At 44.8% G+C, this 22786-nt stretch overlaps 1 protein-coding gene across 2 annotated transcripts in view; it reads left to right on the forward strand.

Annotated features, from left to right (window-relative positions):
• LOXHD1 (lipoxygenase homology PLAT domains 1) overlaps positions 1-22786 on the forward strand; it is a 289678-nt gene that overhangs the window by 185920 nt on the left and 80972 nt on the right. For both annotated transcript variants that reach the window (XM_054031209.1, XM_054031208.1), the window contains 3 exons: positions 907-1088; positions 4831-4947; positions 18499-18661. In XM_054031209.1, coding sequence (XP_053887184.1) covers positions 907-1088; positions 4831-4947; positions 18499-18661 — 462 coding nt within the window. The remainder of the gene's footprint in view (positions 1-906; positions 1089-4830; positions 4948-18498; positions 18662-22786) is intronic.

Consider the following 22786-nt stretch of genomic DNA (forward strand, 5'->3'; position numbering starts at 1 on the left):
AGTGTTGAGAAACTGACTTGTTCAGTGATTCTTTACCATTGTCACATTATGCCTAGTACTTTTCCTCAGTAGATCTCAGAGCACTTTATAAAGGTTGGTGTCATTATCCCCATGTTACAGATGGGGAGATGTAGGCACAGAGAGGTTAAAGTGATTTCCTAAGGTCACCCAGTGGCAGAGCTGGAAATAGAACCCAGGTGTCCTGGGTCTGAGGCCAGTGCTCTATCCACGAGGTCACACTGCCCCCGTAAGATAGAGATATGCATTCCTTTCCACACTGCCTTGCTTTGTGCGTTTGCATGGCTCCGTTAACCTCTCTCGGCCTCCATTTCTTCATCTGCAAAACAGGGTCATAGATAAAAGAGTGAAATGGAAATTAGTTCTTTAAAGCGAGAGACGGGTTCACATTCCCCCACCCACCCCCCTGGTTGATGTTTCCTCTGCAAGCTAATACTTAAAATAGTCCAGAAGTTTTAATGAGGTTTATATAGAATTTTTCATACCAGCTCCAGCTAGTTCAGTTTTGCCAGTTTGTTTAGTTAGTCAAAAATCTTCTGAGTCTTTTCAAGACTCAGCGTACTGTGGGAGATTCATGTTTCCATGACTTTGCAGTATAAATATTCAGAGCTCTTTTGACTCCCAGGATTAAATCCACTGGGTCAGATTCCAACCTCAGTAAATCAGTATGAATTCAGAGTAGCCTCATGACTTGCAACGTAATGTAACAGTTAATTGTGCATAACTTGTGTGTGTAGAATTCCTAATGATGCTTTGTAAATGTTGACATTTCTAATCTAGGTTTGAGTTTGTTAAATTCTAAAATGAATTATAGACTTTCCCAGTTGGAAGCCTTGCTTTTTGCTCACAGCCCGTGGTTTGTTTTTTGTTTTCCTCTGCTTAACTTAGTTGTCCCTTACGAGATCACAGTTTACACCAGTGACATCTTTGGAGCTGGCACCGATGCAGATGTTTTCATTGTTCTCTATGGAAGTAATGGGGTCTGCAGTCAACAGAAATCCCTGTGCCAGAACAAGAGAGAGCAAAGGTTGTGCTTTGAGAGGAACTCAGTGGATCAGTTCATTGTGGAGGTAAAATAAAAAATATTTGCTCTTTTGCAGGAGCAATGATTGGGTGAGGGGTTTAGGGACACAAAATGGAGTGGAAAAAAATTGAAAAAGGACTCTTCATGACAGCTGGGTGAAAATTTTTGGATGACTAATTCCGGACAAAAGATTCATTTTTGGCTGACCTGAAACTATTTGTGAATTTGACATGAATTGTTTTGGCCATTCACAGAGTGGCCAGAGAAGGAAAAGATGGGGGTGCTGCTGGACCCTTGTAACTTTTAGCCCAGTGGTTAGGGAACTCATGTGGAGAACCAGGCTTGAATCTCTGCTCTGTGTTCAAATCCCTCTTCTGGAATAGACCTCAGGCAGACTTTTTCCATTTACCAGATAGTCTAAAAATTTCAGATGTGTTTCAGCCCAAACAGAATTTTTTTTCCAGTTTTTTGGAACTTCCACTGAACCAAAAAATCAATTACTTGCCCAATGCTACTCTTTACCTCTCTCCTCACTGGAGACTTGTGCAGGTACTGCTGTGGGGGAGAAAGGATGGTCTAGTGGTTAGGGCATTAGCCTAGGACTTGGGAGTCTTGGATTCTGTCCCAGTGCTGCTACAGACTTCCTGTATGATCCCAGGCAAATCACCAAGCCTCCTTGTGTAACCCACACACCTTCTTGGTGTAGTTTTCTGTCCCATCTAGTGGGACTAAGACCACTTAGAGAAAGAGTCAAATGAGTCTGTTCTGCAGCGTTAGCTAAGAGGCAGTTGGCTTTTAGCTCATGCGGTAGAGGCTCGTGCACTAAGCTCCAGAAGTTCACGGTTTAATCCTGCCTGCCGAGAACCGGGGTCTGTTGGTGTTACAAATGGGGTCTCGGCCAGGATTTCAGCTGGGAACTCTGAAGCTTGGGACGTGCTTCCTCAGCTAGGGGAAGTATGTAACCCACACACCGCCTGGGTGTGGTGTTCTGTCCCATCTAGTGGCACCGAGACCACTTGAGAGAGAGAGATTAATGAGTCTGCTCTACAGCGTTAGCTAAGGGCCATGTAGCTTTTGCTCATGTGGTAGAGGCTCATGCACTAAGCTTCCCAGGTTCGATCCTGTCCACCGACAGACCGGGGTCTGTCGGGGTTACACTTGCACCTCAGGTCCCCATCTATAAAATGGGGATAATAATCTCACTGCATGTTACAAGGATAAATACATGTAAAGCACTGTAAGGAGCACAGATACAGTAATAGGAGCAACATATGATTGATAAGTAGCAACCCCTGCCATTGCTTGCTAATGGCCTCATCTAGAACCTTTAGTCAATTATAATTTCTCTTCCTCTCTCTCTGGCACACTTACATATATTCTCACTTGATCTCTGTCCCTCCAATATTTTCAAAAGGAAACCCCTTCTAAGAACCAAAGGTAATGTCTGAAATTGCATGCACAAATGGGGGATCTATATGCACCATTTTGTGGGTGCACTTTCAGAAGGCACTTTTGAAAAGTTGGTCCATAATGCCTAATGCTTGTGTAGGAATATATAGAGGACCTGTTACCTTACTGTAGGAGCTATGATTTCGGAATACATTGGACCAAGTTTTCAAAGAGCCTGATGTATTTCTGATGTGTTTGCAAACACATACGTTAGTGCATGCAAAAGATACATTATGTAGCTAACTGCCCATTGACACATGCAATGCTGGATTCAACAGTCCTTGCTCACAGCAAACTCTCACTGAAGCCAATACATACCCAAGGTTATGAATTGGCAAATACTGCAAGTTACGGAGGTGTTTTAAAAACCTGGCCCTATATATTATTTCTGTTTGATATTTTCATCCACTGGGTACCACAGAGACTAAGTTCCCAGAGGGACTTAAAACCTTTTTGTGTTTCTTTTCGTTTTCTTGTGGTGGTATTTTTTTAATAATCAAGACCAAACTTTAGAACATTTTTAAACAAATTAAAATATTCTCACCTCAAATTGTTGTCCTAGGACACAAATCACAATAAACCCTCCTCTTTACATCTTTCAAAGAACAGAACTTACCTCCATGGAGTTTCCCTGGAGTTGTCCATGATGGAGTTTGCCATTAATCAATCCATGTGTAAAAAATCTTGAACTGCACATTATTTTAATGTTGTAATCCTTAGGATTTATTTTCCCTTTAGAAGAAGCTGAGACATCAGTGCGTTTTAGACTAAGTACATGAAAATGCAGTTTGTTCTGTGGATTTAGTAGGAGATATTAACTGGTCCCCAACATTTATTTTTTTCTTTACCAAACAACAACAACAAAAGCAGCAAATTATATTCTTCTTTCACCTATTCATGAGGAGCCATAATTTGAAGCTCAGTAGACCTTGAAAATAATGCTGGGATTTCAGAAAATACAGAGCTGAGAATTGCCTTTTTGTTTTAGTGGTTTTACTGCCGGTGCTGTTTGGTATTCTGCAGAAGGGGCAATAAAAGCATTAAAAAAAACATTATCAGCTGCAGTTCTGAGTGGTGATTTTCTGGAGATGCCTAAAGCAGTGCAATAAACACATCTTTTTTTAATACCCATCTTTACAGTCACATGCCTCTTCACTGCTATGTATAGATTGAATGCCTCATTGAAGGATGGTTATTCAGGCAGTGCAGAGGAAAAATAACATCGTTGCACCTATATTAATGTTTTTGGATGAATTCAGAGAATTTGAATTTTTATGCTAGTAAGAGATTGATAATCTTTCAAGGTCCCTTCCAGGTCTAGGAGATGGGATATCTCCATTTATTATTATTATATTATTATTATTATATTATAGTCAACTCAGGTAGAGTGAATGCAGACCTCATGCAAGCTTCCCTAACCAGTTCTGTTGCAGCACCACACCCTGAATTGCAGCAACCAGTCTATTTGAATTCCCTGAAATTAAATTAACTGTGCTTCAGTACATGACAGTCTTGTCATGTTGGGGGCAAGCAGTAGGGGAACTAAATTGATCCCCGGGAACTTGTAACATTTGCAGGATCAAAAAATAGTTGGTATACAAATCTCTGTAGGGAAAACGCTAGCTTAGCAGACCCCTCCCATGTGAAAAGGAGGCATTCAGGCAGTGCTGATCTACACTCAAGCTGACACCGAAATAACAGAAAGTGCAAATCCAAACCAATTTCATTATTTTGGTGCAACTATGTTTACAGCTTTCTTTTCAGACTATAAGTGGCTAAAGGGGCAATCAGAAAATGAGTGGCTATTTAAAATATGGATCTATGTGATTTGCTCAAAGTGGCAGTCAGAGTCTGTGGCTGAGCAAGAAAGAGAGAGCAGATTTCCGGGCTCTCAATCTTGTGCTTTGATTTCAAGACCCTCCTTCCCCTGTTATAATCATGTATCAATAATCTAACACAGAGCTGTAAAAAATAAAAAAATCAAACCACAGTAAACTTACAGCTTCTGAGGATTGGTTCAATTCCCATTCCAGCTGACAAGCTTGAGGAAATGCTCCACACACAGACTTGCACCTATTTAACAGAGTCTGTTCCCAACATGTAGTTATTTCAGTGCAAGTCAATGTGGACACACTTATTTCAGAATAAAAACAATGTGGAGCCCCTCATTCCACGTGCATATGGATTCTACAGTGAGGCTAATATTTGCCCCTTTGGGAACTTAATATAGACTGAAAATAAGAAAATGGATAATGAATCAGTGGATCTTGGCTTTAGCTGTAAAGGAATTGAGGCTGCCGCCTATTACTCACTTCATAATCTATTTTTTGTTTCCGTAGCTAGAGGATGTTGGAGACACTATTGAGAAGATTCGTATTGGGCACAGAGGAGGAGGGCTTAATTCTGGATGGCATTTAGATCGGGTGGAGATACGGAGACTTTTGCCAAATGGGAAGGTAGGCATTGAATCATTGGACTTTGTGGAAGGCTTCCAGTGGCAGCTGCTTCTTTCCTTCCCAAAGTAGAGCTGCAATATACCAAGAATGATTAAGAGTGAAAAATGACTCCCTGGAGAACAATGCTAGCTAATGAAGTAGCAAGAGCTTGGGGACCCTGGGGCAAACATTTATTATGGTGGTTTATTCTTCAAATGTTGATTCTAAAACTCTGCAGCGTAACAAAAAAAAATGCATAACCTCCTCCCCTCCACCATTCTCAATGTACTTGTTGAGTAGAATAAAGGTATCAGGGCTCACGTTAGAGCAAAATATTTCAAGACTACGGACGGTTAACAACAGATTGATCAGGCAACCAGTATGTCAGACTGATGGCCCAGTTATCTGACTTTAAAAACTGAGGACCTGTCTGCTTTCGGTAGCTACGATAAAGATCTCATGGTGGTTTTTGTAAGGGTAGACTTTTCCCCAGTTAGCTTGGGAAAAATTTTCATTTCCACCACTGTTATGTAGTGCATGCTGGCTAATGTCCTCCCACCCCAGAGTTGGCTGCATTTCAGTGTTGTGAAATGACTGCTGTATGTGTAGATTGTAACGAGTTTGGGCAACTTTGGAATGACTGTGCACTGTATAAATGGATAGGCCACTCTGTTGGTCTATAGGGGCCATACCTGATCTGCAAAGGCCAGGGGAGAATTTTCTGTGAGGCAGGAGTAGTTAAGGGAAACCATAATCAGATGTATGCTGCCCCCTTACATGAGGCATATCAGGAGTGTCAGAAGAAATCTTCCCGGTGCTGAGCACTACAGAGATTGTGGGATGCTCCAGGATGTGGTTCTGCCCCTGGCTGTACTGGGGAGTCTGCTGTAAATTTGGGCAGCCCTTGAGGCTCTCTAATTTATGCCAAGAAGGTGCACCAGCCCTCACTAGCCTGGGATCGTTCCCTCACTACCTCTGGGCTGCTACTTCTCTGCTGCACCTCCTGTAAGGCACAGAACAGAAACTCTCCCAGGATGTTTAATGCTCCATTTCTGTGTGGAGAACTTTCAGGTTTGACCCAGCGACCATTTTATTCCTGAGCCAGACAGGAAGCTCTTTACAATAAGGCCTAGGTCCACAAAAGGATTTAGGCACCTAACTGCACCTTAGGCACCCAAGTTCGAACTTCAGATCCTCAGATCCCCCACTTAGTTGCTGCCCAAGGGCCTGAGGTGCCTACGTTTCCACAGATAAAGTCCTTTAGGTACTAAAACTCTGCCAGTGGGAATGAGCACAGCTGCTTCAGTCCTACCACTCTTCACTGGGCCAGGGAAAGAGAGTGAGAATGACTCCATAGCCTAGTGGTTAGGGCACTCCCCCGGGGTGCGGGAGACCCAGCTTCAACTCCCTGTACCAATGACTAATTCATTATTTATACAAAGTGGAACAGTTTCAACAGGAGAGATGGAGGGAGCCTCCCCTTCCACTCCTTTGAATACCCCAGAGCCCAGTGGTTAGGGCATCCTCTTGAGAGGTGTGGGTTCAAATTCCTGCTCCACATTTGCACAAAAGGGCTTAGGCACCTAACTCCAAGAGAGGGTTCCTGGCTGTGCATCCCTAGCAGAGATAGGTGCCTAACTCCTTTTGAGGAGTGGGGTTTAGGCCACACCCCTCTCAATGGCATTTCCCTATTGGCTAGTTTAGGTAGCTCCCTGTTGAACATGCTGTGTTTTGTGGATCTCCCTTTCTTAAGTGCCTCCGGGCAGGTCTACACTACAAATTTACATTGTGCAGTGGCACCACTATGGTGCATCTGGTGAAGATGCTCTAAGGCAATGGGAGAGAGCTCTCCTGTTGGCTTAATAACTCCACCTTCACGAGGGGCGGTAGCTATGTCAGCAGGGGAAGGTCTCCCGTCGACATAGCACTGTCTACAAGGGGGGTTGAGGTCAGTATAACTACGTCGCTCTGCGGTGTATGCAAGTAAGTATGTAGTCTAGACCTGACCTAACTCTGCCCAGACATTGTGTAGGGAGCTTGGCCGCCTAACTCATTAGGCAGTGGGGCACATAAAGTTAGGCTCAGCATTGCAACACCTAAGTCCTCTTTGTGTGTCTAGCGCTAAGTGAACAGCATTATAGGATGTGAATGGAAGTGTGTGATGTCTACAGAAGAAACATATGTGTGAATGGGGAAAATACCCCTGGGTTGACTGTAACAGGACTGGTTCTCAGACTGGATTTACATAGGACCCTACTGCTAAGTGGATAACGGAGATGACTGAAACGCTATAAATGCAGTTTGGTAATCAAACATGGGTGAACTTGTAGCAATGGATTGAATTCAGTCTCCGTGGATTGGTAGCACTTCTATGTCAGATTGCAAAGCCAAGCAAATATAGTAATGCATTAATACTATTGCTACTGATACTATTGCTGTTGCTACTACAGTAACTTTCATCATAATTAGGTACAATGAGGACACATGCTTATTATTTCTTATTGTTTGCCTTCTTCATCTCTTGAAATCCTAGCTCATCTGTTTGTGGGACCCAAGGGAGAGGCCAGCACCTCATCCAAAGATCTGAATTTTCCTTGACATCCCCTTGAACTTTGGAAGATTTGGATTCAGGTCTGACCTTTACAGACCTAGCCCATCTCTAGTTTCCATGCAGCTGTCCTCATTCATAAAGACCAAGGGGAGAGAGTTATAGAAAATGACACTTACATATATCTATGTTTGCTATATGTAATGTTTTTTTACAGTTTTCCGTGCAAACTCTGCAAGGGACGTTAGAAAAATGCTCCAGTTAGAAATCACCATGTACACAAATTTCAGGCTTTCCAAGACCTTGAGCTGGCTGTTTTGGAAATCTTTGATTTCTAATCCCTGACAGACTTGGGCCCAGTCCCCTTGGGAGGAGGCTTTAGAAGCATTTAAAGGGGTCCACAATCACCTCCAATCTGGAGCCATGTCCCAGCTGGCTGGTCAAGGTCAATGCCTCTGGCTATTATTGAAAAGAAATTGTTCAATGTCCATTAGAAAGGACACCAACTGGTGCCTTGAAACACAGCAACAGTCCAGTGTACCCTTACTAACTACCATTTGGCTTCAAACCACTCAATCCTGCATAATGCTATCAAGAAAAATGGTAATGAACCAATGCCAGCAGTACCTGGCCTCCACTAATATCATGGATCCCTCTCTGTCTGGCTCCAAGGTGGGACATGGTACAGAAACAGCACTGGTTGCTCTGATGAATGACCTCCCCAGGGCAATGGACAGAAGTGAAAGAGCAACAGGGGATATTAGTCAATCTCTTATCTGCCTTTGGCAGTGTTTGGGCACATCTATACTGAGCTAGGGGTGTGATTCCAAGCTTGTGTACACATACTCAATGAGAGTGAACATGAGCATGGAGTATGGGAGGTTATGGTCCCAAAGAATGCTCCTGGAAGCCTGCAAAAAATATCCACACACCCCCACCTGCTAATGACCTTCCTCAAGAGCCATCTGGGAAAACTGAGCCCACTGACACACAGAGGACACCTTAAGTAGTGGGGGGGGAGCAATGTGAGGGATCGCCAGTCTTGAACGTGGGTCCCTGAGTAGTCTTCAGATTGCAGCCACCTCCCAGCAGCTTGCTGGCCCCATTGGGGAGTGTGGTCAAGTGGACCTTAGCTCACCATAGGCACCATCCATCAAGCTCCCAACTGTAGGAGGCATCCAGCCTCGCTGATTGGCTCAGACTCTCTGTTTAATCCAGAAGGAGGCACAGGAAGTTGTCTGAGCAATTTACACGGATCCCTGGCTGGCCGCGATATTGGACCTTGCCTTCTCGCATGGCTCCTCAGCCCTGTTTTGTTCCTCATCCCGCCTTTCCATCTTGTTCCTAGTCCCTGCCCTTTTTGTTCCAGATCCCTGCTTCTACACCCCAACCCTGACTATGATTCCAGCTCTGACCCTTGGCTTGACTCCCAACTCTGTCTTCAACTCTGATGCAGGCTTCAGCTCCTGCCTCTGGCTCTGACTACTAGTCCTGGCCACCACTGCTGTGACCATGAGGCCTGACCACCTATGCCCTGATCTACAACAGTAGTCCAGACAGCGGCAGCATTGGCACAGCTCACCCGTGCTGGGTACAAATCTGCCTGAACTCCAGGGGCAAGAACTCAGCATGGCTGAGCCGTTCCGGGACTACCCATGCTACTGTGGTTACTCTGCTATTTATACTTGCACTAACTCTCATTGAGCTAGTGTGAGGATGTGTACGGGAGCTGGGAATCACAACCCTGGTACACAGTGTAGCTGGTACACAGTGTAGTTCTTGCTGACCTGTCTGCGTGTCCCAGCAGAAGTGGTGGAATCATGCTATAATGGCTATTCTCTTTTAATTCCAGTACATCCCAAAGCATCATCATGATGGACAGCTGCTCCTCCTCCCCAAAGGCTCTGACATGCAAAGTCCCACAGGGATAAATCCTACTGCTGCTCCTGTTTCACGTTTCTGTTCAACACAGGTTGCAATGTTGCAATCAGTCTGTGGCATTCAGCTCTATGCATCCTGTCCAACTAGCTCAAAGAGCCCTGTCTCCCAGATAACTCAATGCACAGGGATGCTGGATCCAAGGAAAGCTGAAGCGATATTAATTGATAGGGTAATGCTTTGAGGAGGTGGCAAGCACCACCATTTCACCTGGAACCAGTGGTCCTTGGGTACAGCTGAGAACCTTCTTGACACAGGGCATGGCTCCTCTCCTGCCTTCTTCCCCACAGAAACAGCACGGACTCCTGATGCAGTATCCACTAAGCCCTTCTCCCATCTCCTCCCCTCCTTCTCCAAGATGGTTGGCATTTTTCTTCACTGCTCCTGTAAGGTTCCAAAATTATGCTAGCCCACAGTCTATAGATGGGCAGCCTCTTTTTAGATGTCCCTGTCTCCCACACTGGTAACAGGTAATTTCCCGCCTCCCCAGAGGGGACTCTGTGGTTTTTTTCTCTTTTCTTCTCTGTAGACTTCACCCCTAACACTTCTCCAACCCTCTTTCCAGCTCCGGCCTGTTAGACAGACATGCCCCCTAGCAGGGAAAATTTACTTCCTCAGACTCTGCTGTGAGTTTCACCACTGTCTCCAGGGTTGTGGGTTGGTGCCTCCTAACCCAAAGACGAGTGTTCCCCTGGAGGCCATGTAGAAATTGCCCAAGGATTATGGAGTCCATGATTTTGCCCACAGTCTGAGTGCCTGGCTTTAATGAGTGGGTGGCCCAATCAGTTAAACTTTGAGCACATGCCCTGGGCTATACACATCTGGCCCATCTAGCAGCCCAAAACTTCTGCTGCCATTTCTCTGTAGACAATCCCACATGGTCAAGTATGGCTGCCTTAATGGCATCATAGTCCTTAGCCTGTTTGTCACCCAAGGCCATGTAGGCCACTTGAGCTTCTCCTGCCAAATAGCATACTAACCAGAGAGCCCATGTTCCTCTGTCGCAGCCAGCTCCTATTGCTACCATCTCAAATATCACTAGAGAAGCATTGGGGTCATCAGCAGGCCCCTTTTCCACAGGCTGACCCCCTGGCTTCAGTTACTATTCCCCATTTCGGGACCCACCAGTCTCGGAAGCAACGGCTGCTGCATCTGTCCTTAATCCCTGATAAATTCCTGCAAGCACCTCTGTTTCTCTGCTTGCCAGGCCAGCAGGGGTTCTCTCTCCAGTTTGTGTGACGGATGGAAAGATTGCATGCTCTGCTGCACCTCCTTCTGCTGCTCCACCAACCGCTGCAGAGTCTGCTCCACCATCCGGGTGCCAAATACTCGCAGAAGCCTCCCCCCTTATGCCTCTCAATTGCCACAATTTGGGGAGTCAGGATCCTGGGCAAGCCCCATGTGTCACAAGGCCTGGCTTCTCTCCTGCCTTCTTCCCCACAGAAACAGCACGGACTCCAGTGGTTGTGCCTTTACCTTATTCTTTTATTTAAAATTCCCTCCACCACTTCTACAACAATCCGCGGGCAACAATTTATTTACAGTGCCAAAGCTCTTTTGGCCCTCTCCCCAAGAACTGAGAGGAACAGAGTTCTCCCTCCCTTGAGGCTTCCGTGTTACTGACCTCAACTTGCCCTGGTCCCCTTCCTCTCCTCCCCCTTGGCACTTCCTTCCGACCTCTTTAATGGCCTTGGGCTGATGGGGTAATTGTCTCCTTAGATCATCCAGCCAGACAGTCTGATTGACTAATTACCCCTCCAGTTTTCTCCATGGGAACTAATTAATATCTGAGTGATCAGAGTGCAGGCTCACCTGTTTGCACCCTGCACTCTGTCATACTATGCCTTGAACTTTAACCTTTGTCAATAGTTCAATAGGAAATGGAGGCCCAGCAGAGAGAGGAGGTTAGAGCTGCCTAGTGTCTCTTGATAGCGACCCTAAAGAAGTTTTTGGAACATTGCTGTGGGCGGACTGCCAAGGAATCTGCATCCATTTCTCAGCCATAAGAAAAGTTGCCTCCGTATGAGAGAGTTCACTAAGTAAAGGATATGATAATTTCTTGTTTGGTAACAATGTTGTTTTAAGTGAATCAAAGGGAGAGGATGAAAGGAATTAGGGTGTATAGTTTGAAAGCTACAGTTGCTGAGCATGGGCAAGGAATTGCTTACAATCCGTCTTATAACTATAGAAGGATAATTGCAGGTGGCTAGCACTGTTGAGAGATGCAAAACCCCCATCAGTGTAACACAGTGAGTGTTTCAATACTATTGAAAGCACTCTTTTGGTGGTAGAACCTACATCTTCACTAGGAGAGTTTGCTGGCATAGGTCTACCAGCAAGGCTTTACTGGGGTAGACTAGGCCTCTGATATTGATTCAGTTGACACAGAGGAGTGCCACCTGCTGAACAATCAATATAATTTCCTGAGACCCACAGGTGTTCCTCAGAGATCTCCCATCCAAGGATCAACCCAGCCTGCTCCTGTTTAACTTGTGATAACCGATTGGGCTACAGCATATGTGGTGGTGTTGCCAGTTCTAGAGGAGTAAAAGAAATGGGTATTTGACTCTATGGGGAGTTTCAAGAACACCATGCCCAAGGGCAAATACGCTTCCTGCCTGCTTGCCCCTATCAGGCCCACATGTTTGACTCAGCACTTTGGACAGCTCCCCCTGCTCCGTGTCTGGTTGCCCTCTCTTCAGGCAGGGAGGTGGGTTCTGAACCAAGCAGCCAGTCAACAGTTAAACAGCATTTAAAGGATGTTAAGTGAGAAGATTGAGCAAAAAAAGCCCTCACAACCTAAGATAAAGCAGAGAGATCCACAATTTTGCTGAGCTTTGATTCTGGCATGTGAAAAAGAAGAAAGCAGAGCACTGCATGATGCCGCTGTAATCAACCGCAGGATATTATGACCTGCCACAGGATAGCAATAAGCTGCCAAAGCTTCTAAAAGCTTTGCTACCTGATTAGACTGTTAAGATGTATCTGTATGTTGCGAAGGAAAAAATGAGGTCAGTAACTTTTAGAGTAAATTGAAAGCTCTTGGGTAGGAAACTAAGCTCATTGCATATCAGTAGAGCTCTGCCTATGCATGTCAATTATATCTGATAATTATATTTCATTTGCTGCGACTCAGACGGCTAAAGCACTGAGTTGAGCAGACTGTCATGCCACCTATAGCTCAGAGCCAAAAATCAAACTCTAATGAAACAAATCCCAGTTGTAAGCGCCGTGAGATTTTACAGTCGTTACCATAAAATAATACACTTTGTGTCACTGTAATAATAATACCATCACTAACAAGTCTTCCAATGGAAACTGCGGCAATGACATGGAGACTAGTGATTACAATACAGTTAACACTTGCTGTTAAGGAAGAAGGAAGTTAACACTTGCCATGACTACATTATTTCCATTGTGCAGGCTTTTAAAGCTAGAGTCCCCCAAGTACCATGTAACCTAATATATAATGTTCACAGCAATGACTCAGGCACATACAACCAACCATGATAACACCATCAGCATTTAGGATCAGTTAAAATGTAAAGCAACCCATATGCTTCTTCAGTCATGGCTTTAATGGTGAATCACATTAGGAATCTCTAACTGTAATAGGGAATACCAACGCGGAGGCACAGTTATAAAATGCCGTCTCTTCCTTCTCATTGACACTAGATTATAACTGGGGGAAACCACGTCAACTGGTAGTTCTAATTGTAATGAATTGTTTGGAACATAGAAAATGCCGGTTACATTTCCTGGACTGCAGTCATTATGTGTAGAGCCGTATAAATCCGTGGATATCTATTTTTGCAGATCGTGGATCAGATGTGGGTACACATGTTGTATCTGCGCAGGGATCTAAATATAGGAACTTGAAGGCAGAGAAGCAGCTGTCTGCAGCTCATAGTCTATGAGGCTGCTTCTTCGCCTTCAAGATCCTATATTCCCTCTACCCCCGTATACAGAGAAAGGGGAGGTGATAGATCAAGAAGCAGATGTCTGCAGCTCATATCCCTTGAGGCTGCTTCCCCACCTTCAAGATCTTATATTTCCTTTCCCTCCATATACAGAGAAAGGGGAGGTGATAGATCAAGACAGGCAGCAAAATCACCCCCAGACTCCTATCGCCGCAATTTAAGCAGCCAAGCAATTTAGGAAACCTCTTCCAACTTCATTGCTGTATCAGGTCACTTGGAGAGGAAGGCAGCTGTTTCTGCACAGTAAGTCAGGAGCTGCAAACAGCTGCCTCTTGATCCATCAAGAGGATTTTGAGTATGGAGATGATACTGCCTTATTTGGAGAAACTACTGATCAACTGCTGCTAATGCTGGAAGAGCTGCGACAGACTGCAGAATCTATAGGACTTAAAATAGGTGGTGATAAAACCAACGCTATGCACGCCTCTTGTAAAATGGAAATGAATGACCTGTCGACACTGCATGTCGATGACAATGGCATTGAATGGGGGAATAGTTTTATCGATCTGGGTAGTCGGTTGAAAGCAAGAGGTTCGGTATCCAAAGTCATACGTTGGATCGGTCTTGCATCAATGGCATTTCGTCACCTTTGGTGGCCACTCTCAAGTGGGATGTCTGCGTGACAACTAAACTATGTGTGTTCAATGCAATAATGATGGGAACTCTGTTATATGGAGCAGAACCATGACTGTAGAAAACAACTGAGGAGAGGAGGCTAAACAGTTTTTGGTATCAACGGTTCTGGCGTATTCTTAACATCCGCTGCTTTGATTTTTGTCACAAACAAAGAAATGCTTAGATGATCCCAGTAAGTTGCAGTCTTCCATCAGTTGAGAACAAAGTGATTGCAATGGTCGGATCATATCCAATGTGCAGACAAACCTCTGTTTTTACAGAAGGATCGTAGAGATGAGGAAATAGATCACAAAGCTGACCATGAATGAGATTGGAAAAGAAAGAAGACTTACAAGGGATCATTCAAGATGGAAGTCTGTTCTATGTGACACCTCCTTCTGCGTCCTAGGTAAAATGGAAACAAGAACTCCTGAAAGTAAAGATTTACAGTAATCTAAAGTCCTGTTTGATTTGTATATTGTCATTCATACAGGCCATGCTCCAAAATGCTTTAGAGTTAACTTTTGCAAGTACAAGGTTAAATAACAGCTGTGAGAGGAACAGCGAGAGGAATGAAGAGGTATATGCAACGGAGAAATCATGTTTCTGGCTGAGATTTGGAATGAGAGGAAGGTTATTCTAAATGACAGGAGCTGCAGAGGAGAAGGCTCCTGCACCAATGATGGAAATGTCCGGAAGTATAAAGAGGATGACAGCATTACAGCAGAGTGAACAGGGAGGGTAGTGGAGAGAGGATGATAGGGGGAAGCAAGGCTGGATCTCAACCAAATGACGACCCAGGAGAGGCATGTCTTTGGCCCCCTCCATTTGTTAAACTTTTCAGGACCTTATTTTTTATTGCATTTGTAGCCCATTTCACGACTTTGATGCACAATTTGCATGCATGATTTATCCCTGTCGTATTGGATGATAAATTTGCATGCTAGGATCTGTCAGTCTGTATTTATTCATGCCATATATAAGCAAATAAAAAATTGTTTTCTCTAAGCTTATAGAAACTTTTTTAATTTTAAGAATAACTGAAATGTACTAACATCAAGAAATGGAACTGTGCACCAACATTGGGTGGACTGGTATTAAAACATGTTACAGTAGGTGACAGACTTAGAATGTTAAACCTAGTTCTTTTGTTCTAAAGGTCACTTTTCTCCCCTTTGTCCTTGTGAACTGAAGCGCATCGTCAGAGAGATCCAAAGACTGGCCAATGGCATTTTCAAGCAATAAAATAACGAGCGATATCAATGTATTATTGGCCATCGTTGATCAAAGATATGTTTTAATGATCCTTCGAAAAGCTGCGCTTACCGCTCACAACTGTGACTGGCAGTATGAGCAAAGCTATCCACACATTAGGAAAAGTGTCCTTCAGCCCTGCATCATGAATGAATTGGAGAACTTGGAGTGGAGAGTGTGATGGATGTTGTCCAATTCAACATAGAGGTCTTTATCATTGATGTCCAAACATTCCCCATGTGTCAGCGTCCGGTGAAAGGCCATATAATTGTTCAAGAGTGTTTCCCTGTCTGCTGGCAACTTACTAATATCATAGCACACACACACACACAGATCTTTTCATAGTGCTTCATTAGTCCAAACCTTTCTTCGATGAACACTCGAGCAATGTCAATGAGCGAGCAAAAAAACTCCTTTTTGAATTTCTTCTAAGCTTCCCGTCATCTCATCTCTGCCCTCATAACCAAACTTTCTCTTCTTCCAACGAATACGAGTTTCCTTGAAGACAGGCTCAACTCCTAAGTTTTGTGCCATTTCTTTGGCAGCAGTGATGGCATCTTCAAATCCATTGTCTCTGTAGGCCACAATGAAATCACGGCAGCTTCTCATTAAAATAGTAGCGGTCACAATGTCTATCGATGGTTTGTAATGCCTGGCTTACAACATTTGGATGGAACAGGATATTGTGCCAAACCACAACGGAGACCAGAAATTTGAAGTCACTGATCTAGTTTGCCAGGCTTTGCACCTCGTATTGGATTCTGGCTTCGGCTTTACTTGAGTGTGCCAGTTCCATCAGGGTGTCGTAAACCTCAGTCACTTGATACCTCACTGGCTTTATGCTGTCAATGAGGCACTCCCAGTGAATGTCACTTAGCTGCTTCAAGTCAAATTTGTAACATTGTCCATGAGGATCTTCTACGTGACAGTTGATGCTGAAAACAGGATGTATATTCTTTGCAGTACTTCAAAGAGAGATACTGAATCTAAAGCAGATGACACTGCACCTGACACAACCAGATTGAGAGACCATCAATATGTTATCAAGCACCTTCCTTGCCACAAGGTCAATCAATTTGTTTCGAATTGTTTTGCGGCAGTAATGATCCATAGCTTCTTTACGAACTACTTGACATAGGTGCTCACACATGACATCATCGTATTTCTCAAGGAGCTCTACCAAACCAAGGAAATTACCGTTATGTTCAGTGAACAACTTATCTGAGTCCCAGAAAGGTAAATTAGCCTATGCACGGAAGAGGGTAATTGAGATCAGAGGCTCGAGACTCTGCTATCAGGCGTAAGCAAGTTCATGGAGGGTTTCAGAAACAAGGAGCACTAAGCTACACAGGATCTTGAAATGAGCGGGAATGCCCGTGGAGTCATTTGAATATAGATTTGAGGTGGCCCCATGGAGAGGAAGGGTAGTCCAGTGGCTAGGGCACTAGCTTGCGACTCTGGCAATTTTGGTTCAAGTCCCAGCTCTGCCACAATCTTCCTGTGTGATTGCAAGTCACATAGTCTCTCTCTGTGCTTCAGAATAGCACTGCCCTACCTCAGAGAGGTGTTGTGAGGATAGATACATTAATAATTGCAGGGGACATATAAGTACCGTAGATATAGAATCATAGAATAGAATCACAGAATATTAGGGTTGGAAGAGACCTCGGGAGGTCATCTAGTCCAATCCCCTGCTCAAAGCAGGACCAACACCAACTAAATCATCCCAGCCAGGGCTTTGTCAAGCTGGGCCTTAAAAACCTCTAAGGAAGGAGATTCCACCACCTCCCTAGGTAACCCATTCAGATGCTTCACCACCCTCCTAGTGAAATAGTGTTTCCTAATATCCAACCTAGACCTCTCCCACTGCAACTTGAGACCATTGCTTCTTGTTCTGTCATCTGCCACCACTGAGAACAGCCTAGCTCTGTCCTCTTTGGAACCCGCCTTCAGGTAGTAGAAGGCTGCTATCATATCCCCCCTCACTCTTCTCTTCTGTAGACTAAATAACCCCAGTTCCCTTAGCCTCTCCTCGTAAGTCATGTGCCCCAGCCCCCTAATCATTTCCGTTGCTCTCCACTGGACTCTCTCCAATTTGTCCACATCCCTTCTGTAGTGTGTGGGGAGGGGGGGGGGACCAAAACTGGACTCAGTACTCCAGGTGTTGCCTCACTAGTGCTGAATAGAGGGGAATAATCACTTCCCTCAATCTGCTGGCAATGCTCCTACTAATACAGCCCACTATGTATAATTGTGTATAAATGTTACATGACAGGCAATGGCACATGGCTGTTTGAAAGACAACAGCACGGAGCTGCAATAATCAAGGTGAAAAGAACTGAAGCCCTGTATGAGGATCTCATTTGAGATGGAGTCAAGGCAGTGACACATTCAAAAGCTTTTTCTTCCTTTATGTTGTGTAGTTTGTGCGTTGTCTGGAAGTTAACTTTGTTCTGTTCACACTTGTGGGATCTGCAGTTTATATGAAGATTCATGTCCACTTCATACAGAGTTACCCTGTTTAAATAACATTTTGAAGGCCTTGAAGAAGCCTGTTACTTCTCCTTAGCAAGTGATCTGACATTGATTTTATTTGCTGTTCCACTGTTTTCATGGCTTCCTTGATAGGATAGAAATCATGCTTGTTTCTCCTAAAGTAGTCGAAACAAAGGATGAAAACTGATTTCACTTTTTTCTTAAAGTACTCATGGGAAAAATCAGCAAAAATCCTGGAGTATGTACTCAAGCAAAACTACTGACTTCAAGTAGAGTATTATCTGAATAAGGACTGATAAAGGGTTACAGGATCCTGCAAACCCATATTCACAAACGTCTTCGGTGGGGGGATACTATTGGGAATAAGGGTTTTCAGGATCAGGCACTGAACCCACTGAAATTAGAGAGGGAGAATACCTATTAGATGATATAGTCTATCCCCTGTTAACTAGTGGAGTAGTGTACTCTGCATTATCTAGTGCTTTGTTAGTCTCGTTTGAGCACAGTTTAGCTTTTGATGCTGAATAATGGAAAGGATTTTATTACCTAACAGTATACTTTGTTCTGCTTCATTGCATACTTGCGTTGTCTGGTTGTTGCACTTAGCACAATTTTTAATCTGTGCATACACACATACTGGAATTCACTGTGCTTGCAAATCAATGGCCGTGTCCAATGGCTGAGAAGCAACTGACTAGCTCTCCCTCTAAAAAATAATATGTCTCTGTCATGGTATACCAGGGTTCGGAAACAATCACATTTCCATGTCAAAGGTGGCTTGCAAAATCTGAAGATGATGGCGAGATTGTAAGAGAACTTGTACCATCTGATATCTTTACTGAAAAACTCCTGAAAGATGGGACACTAAAGCAGATAGAACAGGAAGTTGAAGAACCACTAGAAAGTAAGTAAAATTCCACCACGCCTTGACTTATTATTTTGACCCTTTGGAACAAGCCATTTGGATATGTGGTTCAGGTAGATGCATGCTATTAAAGGTTGCTTCTTTGCAATTATGGCCATTGAGTGAAAAATCAATCATTTAAGCTGCCATATTTTATGGGAAAAAGCTAGTATCTCCCATCTGAATTACTGTAACTTCCCGTTCTCTAGCCTCCTTGATGCCCATCACACTCCCATCCAGTCCTTACAAACACAGCTGCTACAGTCATCTTCCCTGCCTGCTGTTCTGATTGTGTCTCACACACATCCTTTGAATTTCTCTACTGGCTCCCCTTTATACACAAGTTTCCAACATCTTGTCTTCCAGGCCCTGCAAACATCTCTAGTTATTTGTCCTCATCTCCTTTCATATTTTCCTCCACCCCTTCTGCTCCACCTACCAGCCTTGATGCCCCATTTGGAACTTTTTTCCACAATTGTCTTTGCACTTTCTTCCACACTGCCCCTTAGGCAGCGGTGAGCTGGAGCCGGTTTGCACCCATTCATGCGAACCAGTTGTTAAATTTAGAAGCCGGTTTAGAACCGGTTGTTAAAGGGGTGGGCAAACTATGTGGCCCACGGGACCGTCCTGTCCGGCCCGCCTGAGTTCCCGGCTGGGGAGGCTCCCCTGGCCCCTCCCCCACCTTCCCCCCCTCTTGCAGAGCCTCAGCGTGCCTCCTGCCGCTTTGAGCAGCATGGTAAGGGGGTGGGGCTGCAAGCTCCAGCAGGCTGCGCGGCATCCATACACGCTACCCTGAGCAGCGTGGTAAGGGGGCTGGGAGGAGGGGTTGGATAAGGGGCAGGGAGCGGTTGCAGGGGGCGGAGGTTCTGGGCGGGGGCGGTCAGGGGACGGGGAACGGGGGGGTTGGGTAGGTGTGGGAGTCCCGAGGGTCTGGCAGGGTGGTGGTGGATGGGATCGAAACAGGCAGTGGACAGGGAGCGGGGCGAGTTGGGTAGGGGGTGGGGTCCTGGGGGACAGTTAGGGTGGGGGGTCTCCGGAGGGGGTGGTCAGGGGACAAGGAGCAGGGGGGGTTGACAGGTTGCGGGTACTGAGGGGGCAGTTGGGGGCAGAACGTGGGTGGGGGTCGGATTGGGGGGGACAGGCTGTTCGGAAGGCACGTGGGGCTTGTACTCACCGGGCGGTTCCCTACCAGGTCTTCGGCAGCACTTCGGCGGCGGGTCCTTCACTCACTCCGGGTCTTCGGAGGCACTGTAGGACCCGCCGCCGAAGTGCCACTGAAAACCCGGAGCGAGTGAAGACCCCTCGCCACCGAAGTGCCGCCGAAGACCCGGTAGGGAACCGGTTATTGGGATTTTGAGAGCTCATCACTGCCTTTAGGTACATAATACCCTCCCAGAACTGGTCTGCAGGGCAGCTACCCAATCGTTATTCAGATCCCTCTGTAAGTAGGTTGAGTTCCTATCCTGCCCTGAACAGAGAATACAAATGCTATGCAACATCCGGATTTACCCTCTTCCTGGTATTTGACTTTCTAATGTAAATAGCAACAACACCATATACATTTCAGCCTAAACTTCTCCCTCGAACTTGGCTGTTGCTAAGGATTTCTCTGCAACACCTCCCTGATCCAACCCTTAGTTACCTCTGCCCTAGAGAGAGATTCTTACCCCTCTCATATCCTGATTGGAGCTAATTGAATCCAACTGCCAGTATTACTTGCCATCTTCTTTCAGGGTTCAAGTATCTGGTAACAGGACGATTCAACCATGGAAATCATCCCATCCAGTATTTCTTATTCTCTTTCACGGCTTGATTTGTAGTTACACTATGCCTAGGGCCCTACCAAATTCACAGCCATGAAAAATGCATCACTGACCATGAAATCTGGTCTTGTGTGTGCTTTTACCCTATACTATGCAGATTTCACGGGGGAAACCAGTGTTTCTCAAATTGTGGATCCTGACCCAAAAGGGAATTGCAGGTGGGGAGTCGCAAGGTTATGTTAGGGGGCTCGCAGTATTGTCACTCTTACTTCTGTGCTGCCTTCGGAGCTGGGCAGCCAGAGAGTGCTGGCTGTTGGCTGGGCGCTCAGCTCTGAAGACAGCGCCCTGCCAGCAACAGCACAGAAGTAAGGATAGCAGTACCATACCATGCCACCCTTAATTCTGCGCTGTTGCTGGCGACGGCTCTGCCTTCAGAGCTGGGCTCCTGGCCAGCAGCCACAGCTCTCCAGTTGCCCAGCTCTGAAGGCAGCGCCGCCACCAGCAGCAGTACAGAAGTAAGGGTAGCAGTACCGCAACCCCCCTAAAAAAAACTTGTGACCCCCCCCCACACACACACACACACAACTCCTTTTTGGGTCAGGACCCCTATAAGTACAACACCATGACATTTCAGATTTAAATTGCTGAAATCATGAAATTTACGATTTTTAAAATCCTATGACCGTGAAATTGGCCAAAATGGACCGTGAATTTGGTATGGCCCTAACTATGCCATTCTGTCAGCGTACATAATTTATGCACCTTAAGACCTTTTGTAGTTATAAGACGAGCTAGCAGGTCAAAGTGAGGACTAGACAGGAGCCTGGGGTTTACCTGGACCTGCTAACTCATATTACAACTACAAACTGCCTTGTCTTCATGAGGATTTTACCTCGTGTTAGTTACCAGATGTTAACTAACACCAGGTAAGAACATGCTTTTTCTAGTGAAGACAAGGCCTCAGAATATTAAGTTCCTTGAGTCAGGGACTGTATCTTCTGAATTGTTTTTACAGTTGATTTTGGGCACTAGCCCAATATAAATAATAAAAAATAATTGCTTCCTTCGCTATAGTAGTGCATTCTGTCCCAAAAATTGGTCCTGAAATGATATGCAAAGAATCAAATTTAATAAACTGATTATGCAGAACATATGTTGGGACCACTGCACCCATTATTAAAGTGCAGTTATTTCTTGGCTGGAACACCACAGTTTAACTGAGTATAGCAATGCTACACAACCATTTAGGACATAATGTCAGAAAAGTGCTTTATTCAGTTGAAACTGCAGGTGGAATTTAAGTAGGTACGTTGTAATTAACTACCCAAATTGGAATTTGGCCAGCACGCCAGAGTTCACACCTCTACTCTGATGAAAAATGCCAGAGTATTTTTGATAACCACAAGCCATCAGAATATCTTTTGTTATGGCCCCTACTGCAGCATAATGCTCTCTGTGGTTAGTGAAAAAACAAAGCAGAAAAAGTGAAACTGCAGCAAACCAAAAAATATTCTCAGGGCTAAATGAGCCTGCTCCATCTCCCACTGCAATCACGGGGAGTCTTTCCACCGATTACAATGGAAGCTGGGGCAGCCCCTGTATTACTCTGAGAGCTAAGTGTGAAAGGACTCTAAAAAAAGCAAAAACCCCCACACCTTAGCTGTGAAGCTATTAATGTACAAAGAAGAATCCCACCGTCAAACATGGTAAGTCTCCAATCCCAAGTCTTTGTGCCTCCAATAAAAAGTGCAGCTTTTTCTCCTTCTCATTTTTGAATCATGTGGGAGTAGCATGGGAAGCTGCCAGTGAGACTCTCTTTGGGGTTTGCGTGGCACTAATGTGAGTAAAAATCTGTTAGCTGCTATTTGCGTTTCCAGGGAACGTTCTTTCAGTCACTGTTTGTTCTCCTCATGTACATGGGGCGAAGCAGATACCCGGAAATAGCTGCATTTAACACATTAGAAAAGCACATTCCTAAAGATTTTTATGAGATTTCATTGGATTACTGTTGAGTGAGCTCAACAAAGCAGATACTTAAACAGTACAACTCCAACATGTCTTACATTAAATATTGTCCAAGCAAGAAGATTCTGGAGTCTGCTCTCTTCTTCCTGTGCAGGGAATTTATACGGGTGAGTCCCATTAACTCTGGTGGTAATTTCCCATTGAAATCCCTAGACCTTGTTTGTGGAGAATAGAGTATTAAGAATCCACAACTCCAGACCACGTATCCCACTCAGATGCAGTGGAGAGCAGATCCTGAATCCGAATCCTAAAAGACACTGAGTTCACTCAACTCCCATTGACATTAGATGAAGTCAGTAATAATAAGGATACTTAACATCTTTAATTGCACATTCTG

Source organism: Malaclemys terrapin, chromosome 6 (genome assembly GCF_027887155.1).
Source record: "Malaclemys terrapin pileata isolate rMalTer1 chromosome 6, rMalTer1.hap1, whole genome shotgun sequence".
Lineage (NCBI taxonomy): Eukaryota > Metazoa > Chordata > Testudines > Emydidae > Malaclemys > Malaclemys terrapin.